This window comes from Halictus rubicundus, chromosome 12 (assembly GCF_050948215.1).
Source record: "Halictus rubicundus isolate RS-2024b chromosome 12, iyHalRubi1_principal, whole genome shotgun sequence".
Classification (NCBI taxonomy): domain Eukaryota; kingdom Metazoa; phylum Arthropoda; class Insecta; order Hymenoptera; family Halictidae; genus Halictus; species Halictus rubicundus.
The window spans coordinates 2,638,589-2,644,090 of NC_135160.1; the positions used below are offsets into that span (position 1 = coordinate 2,638,589).

Consider the following 5,502-nt stretch of genomic DNA (forward strand, 5'->3'; position numbering starts at 1 on the left):
TATGCTAAAAGACTGACCGGGTTCTGTCCCAGGAAAGACTGACCGGTTCTGTGCCATGCTAAAAGACTGACCGGTTCTGTTCCAGGAAAGACTGACCGGTTCTGTGCCATGCTAAGTCTGAGCAGATGTCAGCACTATATCGGGTTCGCCGAAAACCCGGGCGTGAGCACTCTCATTCCTCTCTGTAATCGTGGCTGCGTGCACACACACTCGGGGGGAATGTGTAGGGTGGATGGCGCCACCGTCGCCATTCTCCTAGACCGCGCCGATCACTCGAGTTTCCCTTCTCAGTTCCGCCATACGAACTTCGCTCGAGAGAACGGAAACTCGATCTCTTTTGATCGTTATCTATCGTCGTGATCGGACGCGTTTCAATGTCTGCTCTCTACGTAGTCTTTTTGTATCTTCCGAGATCCCCTCGGACATTGAATAAATCGTGCTTTCTGGTTCAAGCCGAACCGTAAACGTGAGTGAGTTTATATATCCTACCACGTGGCTCCTTAACCTCAAAAAATACGTAGAGTAGGCAACGTGCCTCGTTTGCCCTCCGCGAGGCTTCGAACATTCTCCACGGGTGGTGTTCGTGTACCAATAACCCTACAGAACGCCGAAAACCCGGGCGTGCGCACTCTCCTATCCTCTCTGCTAAAAGAGAGGGTAGCATCAGGTACATAGCATTGAGATTGAGAGCCTTGCAATTTGAGAAATTCATGTATTCTGTTATTTGTATTGTGTGCCGTTTATTTTGTCGCAAGATTAAATTATTTTCATTTTTCAATATCTGCATATTTACATGCAAATTTTTTCATTTATCTTATTGTACTTATTTAACATAATTTTTTGATGCCATCAGGTAATTTTTTCTGCATTTAAAATGTCGTTGCATCCAAACATTATTCGTACATATCCTTAAAAAGTGGTTGAGAATCAATCAATTTATAAAGAATTTTCATCATTTTCATTTATAATTCTTCTTTTACTATCTGCTGCAGAAATGAAACCAAATTCATCGTCCCAAAACGACGCTACTGAGAAGATGCTACGGAGGCGAGAATGGAAGCTGGAACAAGAACGACAACGGCAGCATGAGAGGTTAAAACAAAAGAAGATTTACGAATATGAAATGCAACGTGCCCGTGAAAAAGGTTTGCTGCCTCCGAAACCTCCAAATCGAAGTAAGAGCCGAAGTAAATCTCCACGAAGTCGACCTAGAAGACCTTGTACTCCTAGCACAACAAACACTCCAATTCTTTCTGAAAGGTAAATAAAACTTCATGAAAATCTATTATAGATTAAGAATGCAAAACTATTTTATTTTCTTTTAATAACAACACAATAAAACAAGAGTCTAAAATCTATTCTATGCATGTAAGGTTATATAATGTAGTCTAGGAAATCTTAGTTATTGAAATTGATATTCTATAAAAGAGACGCACTGTAAAATATAGAATGCTTTATAAAAATTTGTTTGTTGTGTTTCAGACTAGAATTTGCTGATGAAACAGTACCGTTATTTAAAGGACCCGAAGGCACAAAGATCAGTGCAGCTGAGCTACGCAGAATTAAAGTAGATATTCGTAGAAATATTCCTGGAAAATCAACTGACTCAGATCTTCAGTGGCATATTATCAATCCTGAAGATGTATTAATCAAAAGAAGAGCGGGTAAATTATTATTTCCACACTGAAACTATTTAACAACTTTTTTAGTTCTTCAATGAAGAAGCATACGAAATGGAAAATAACATTGTCGCTGAAAATGAATATTTCTATGACTACCTACAAGTCACAATTGGCAAATTGAAATGTGTGAAGGATATCTCCTTTCTCTCGTAAAAATTAAGTTCGTTGTTATTCGTGTATTAGTTTCTAATTTTTAATCTACTCAGATTATTTCTTGCAATATCTTATTGAGCTACAGATAAATATTTCAACATGGTTACATCATGATTAGCATCATTTGAAGATGGGAGAATTCTGTACGACAACTTTTACAACTCTGAAGATTACGGATTTCAATATTATAATGTGTCGTCCATAATATTCAAGAACTTATACAAGGGTGCTTTTAATTTGCAAAGTTAATAACTGGTTTTAATTTATCTAGGATGTAGCAAATTTGGAATACATCGTTGGATCACTGTTGCGATCACCTAATGTGCAATATGTAAGCACAATATTTTTTATTTAGAGTGTTTAATGCTTTGCTTCGCATATCCTTTGCTTGCCTTTGTGTGTACACTTTTAATTATGGTTTTGCACAAAGAATTATGCTTCAGCTGTATTAACAACACAGGTTTTGTTGGTAAAAGTCAATTTTTCAAAGAATAGTATAGATTCCATAAATCTATACATTCAAGTTTTGTGTATCCTCTGAATGTTCTGGTGTGGGAATGTGTGCATGATATATAATGTATAGTGCTCTTGTCTTTTTAAAAATATTTCATTTGCTGCAATGGCAACAACTTGAAGATCTACTATGAAGATTTTTTACATTGCAAGTTTCTTCAACTGAAAAGGCAGAAGTGAATACCTATTTTTTTAATATAAATATGTATGAATTAAAGAGACAATATTATACTAAAAAGTGATCTATTACACTTTTGTATAATATTTTGGGCTTAGTCTCTTTAATCTATTTTCATTTACTATTAAAATGAAACAAAAACAGGTATATAATTTGGTGGTTTCTGCAGCATTCAATTAATTCAGAGAAAGGATTTTGGTTTTACTATTTATAATGAAAATTGAAATTTATAAACGATCAGTACGGAAGATTTCTTAATCATCCTTGAAGATATAAGTCATCTTGGAAGGTTTCACCGGAGGATGTAGCAGAGACAATTAATTTCATTTTTTAAAATTTGTTTTTTATTTGGAAAAAAAATATTAATAATAATTTTCTACGTGGCTTTTTATTGGATAAATGTTAAAAAATTTAAGAATTTAAAAAAATTATTGAACTTTATGACTAGTTTGCAAAGTAAAATCGATGTAAATAGAAAAAGTACTTAATATAGTTTGTATAAAGAAAATGTTGGTATAAGTTGAAATTCTTATTCAAGTATAATAATGTAAATTTAGAATTGAAGAGAACACTAACGTTTATTAATTTATACTTGTATACGTTTATTGATTAATATATTGATTCTGGCACTGAAGAAAGTTGTAAGCTATTGGACATCTATCTACAGATATTGTATTAATTTTGAGAAATAGTTTTGAAAACAATTAAACAAAAAATATAATTTATAAACACTAACTTAATCAGTTCAGATGTTTTTATAACGTTCATGTAAGAATTACTTGAAGAAATACTTGAAATTAAATGTAAATTATAATGTAATTGTACTAATATATAATTTGATCATTGTGATGAACATTAGCAAATAATGATTTACTTTCTCAATTTGCAATAATAAGATGGAACGTTTATACGGATGGTTTACAATTTTTCAAAGATGATCAATTTCTCTGAATAGCAATTTTGATGTCTTCAAGGTCTGTCACAGCTGCCAGTATTGCTTAACTGCTTATTTCATATATATTGAAATTATTTTCTTCATCAGAAATTTATGTTACTATAGGAGAAGGATCGAAACCAATATTTGAGAGGAAAGAAATCAAAGGAGTAATCACCGAAACAGAAGAGGTTGAAGAACATCGTACTGTTGTAACTATAAATAATGACACTTTAGGTATTGAAGAATTAAAAATTACATATTTTATATTTCATTTGTATTGGATTGTGATTTCCATTTTACAAGTGTATAATTTTTAATTTTTAGATGGCAAGTCGAAAACATTTAAAAACCGCTCAGTGTCTTTGAGTCCAATCAGAAACCGAAGTCGTAATCCTCGACGTTCATTGTCTCGTCGTTCCAGGTTTGTGCCTGTATTGGCAATGTTTCCTTATGAGAAAGCAAAGTTGTTACGATTATTGTCGACTAACTGTTACTAGACATTTTATTTAGTTATAAGATAAGATATGGTTTGACAATTTTAATATTGATATGATATGCAATCAATTTTTGAACGAATGAATGAATTGAGTTCCACTGAATTATTATTTTATTTGTTTAGGGAAAGGTATCGTAGCAGGAACAGAAGTAAGGAGTATGAAGATAGTTCCATAGGGAAGGAGAGACGACGCACTGAGTCATACATTGCTGAGGAAGAGCGACACAGAAGAAGTCGTGACCATTCGCGTTCGAGGGAAAGGGAAGAACGGAAATGGGATAGAGATTCCCATCACAGGTGTGTCATGGAATATTTTCTGTGTGATGCATTTGTGAATTAAATTTAATAAATAAATACTGTTTTGGCATGAGAGGTCTTATCGAGAGTATCGAGAGAGATCTAGAGAACGCTCTCGAAATAATTGGGGCGGAAATAGATCCAGGGTACAAAGAGTTCTTCCGCCACATTATGTAGGACAAATTCCTGTTCCTATTTATTATAATGTACGTATATTAGTGATGACGAGCAGTTTCCAGTTTATTAGACAGAATACTAATTTATTATATTTCAGCACTTCCCGCCCAGACCAATAATGATGGGACCTTTGATGCCAATGCGCGGACAAGTTCTTCTAGGAAATAGACACCCTTCCATGATGGGACCTCCATGGCCATTCTCGCCAAGTTTACGTCCCTCCAATCATATTAAGTACAGGTCCAAGAATTTTTAATAATTCCTTTAACGGATTTCTAGCTATTTTGCATTGTACACAGGATTTGGACCAGTTTTAGTTTATATTTGCATTGTTTAAATTTGTAATGTTTTAAAATAAAACGAATTTATACCGATTTTATTCTTACCACTACAAATCTTTAAACCTGTAGTTATTATAAAATTGCTTACTAAAAAGTGCAGACCCTTGGCCGCTCCCTTTCCCCTTTTTTTCTGAGTACTCTTTCTTACCTACTGTATTAATAGTATTCGATAATTTTTTATGTGAAGTATATATGCGACATTCAATTTTTATCATGTTATCTGTATCAAATATTAATCCCTATTTTTCTATTTTACATGTATATAGACTAGTAAGCGGCATCATACTCTTATTAGGTCGAATGTCGCCTCTATGGCGGCAAAAATATTTTCGTTACGTATGTCAGTATTAATAAATGTATTTTTTGTACAACTGTTCATGAATTTTAAATTGTAGTAATGCTAACAAACATTTGCAAGTCAGCACACAACACAAATTACATTAACCGTTATTTTTTCACTTCCCCTCTCACATTAATTGTATGCAGTATTCAGTGTCAGTATATGCAGCGCAGTCAAAAACAAAAATTAAACCATATTATTATTCTCTAAAATAATCAAATAATTTCATTGAACACAATATCTTTTACTTAATATTTTTCTCAACTTTTTAGCACATAATCTCGTTTTATACAAAAAATATATTCGACACAGCAAGAAATACACTTGAAATAATACTCGACCGCAAAGAGTTGATTTATAATTTATTAAAATTATTAAGGGATTCAAT

The 5,502-nt window shown here is 33.0% G+C and overlaps 1 protein-coding gene across 3 annotated transcripts; it reads left to right on the forward strand.

The window, feature by feature from the left end:
* Positions 1-506: 506 nt before the first annotated feature.
* LOC143359450 (uncharacterized) lies at positions 507-4,807 on the forward strand. 3 transcript variants are annotated; one of them, XM_076797380.1, is made up of 8 exons: positions 507-667; positions 993-1,261; positions 1,481-1,664; positions 3,587-3,697; positions 3,788-3,884; positions 4,083-4,290; positions 4,331-4,462; positions 4,531-4,807. In XM_076797380.1, the coding sequence occupies exons 2-8, from the start codon at positions 995-997 to the stop codon at positions 4,687-4,689; spliced, it is 1,158 nt and encodes a 385-aa protein (XP_076653495.1). In that variant the 5' UTR covers positions 507-667; positions 993-994; the 3' UTR covers positions 4,690-4,807. The 3 variants fall into 3 exon arrangements, with proteins under 3 accessions (XP_076653495.1, XP_076653493.1, XP_076653492.1); XM_076797378.1 differs by having other exon boundaries at positions 646-667; positions 971-1,261; XM_076797377.1 differs by lacking the exon at positions 507-667 and adding an exon at positions 690-853 and having other exon boundaries at positions 993-1,260; positions 1,483-1,664.
* The last annotated feature ends 695 nt before the right edge of the window (positions 4,808-5,502 follow it).

Coding starts and splice junctions, on each gene's coding strand:
- LOC143359450 (XM_076797377.1), top strand. Junction 1,261..1,482: donor ACTCCAATTCTTTCTGAAAG/GTAAATAAAACT, acceptor GTTGTGTTTCAG/ACTAGAATTTGCTGATGAAA. Junction 1,665..3,586: donor ATTAATCAAAAGAAGAGCGG/GTAAATTATTAT, acceptor ATGTTACTATAG/GAGAAGGATCGAAACCAATA.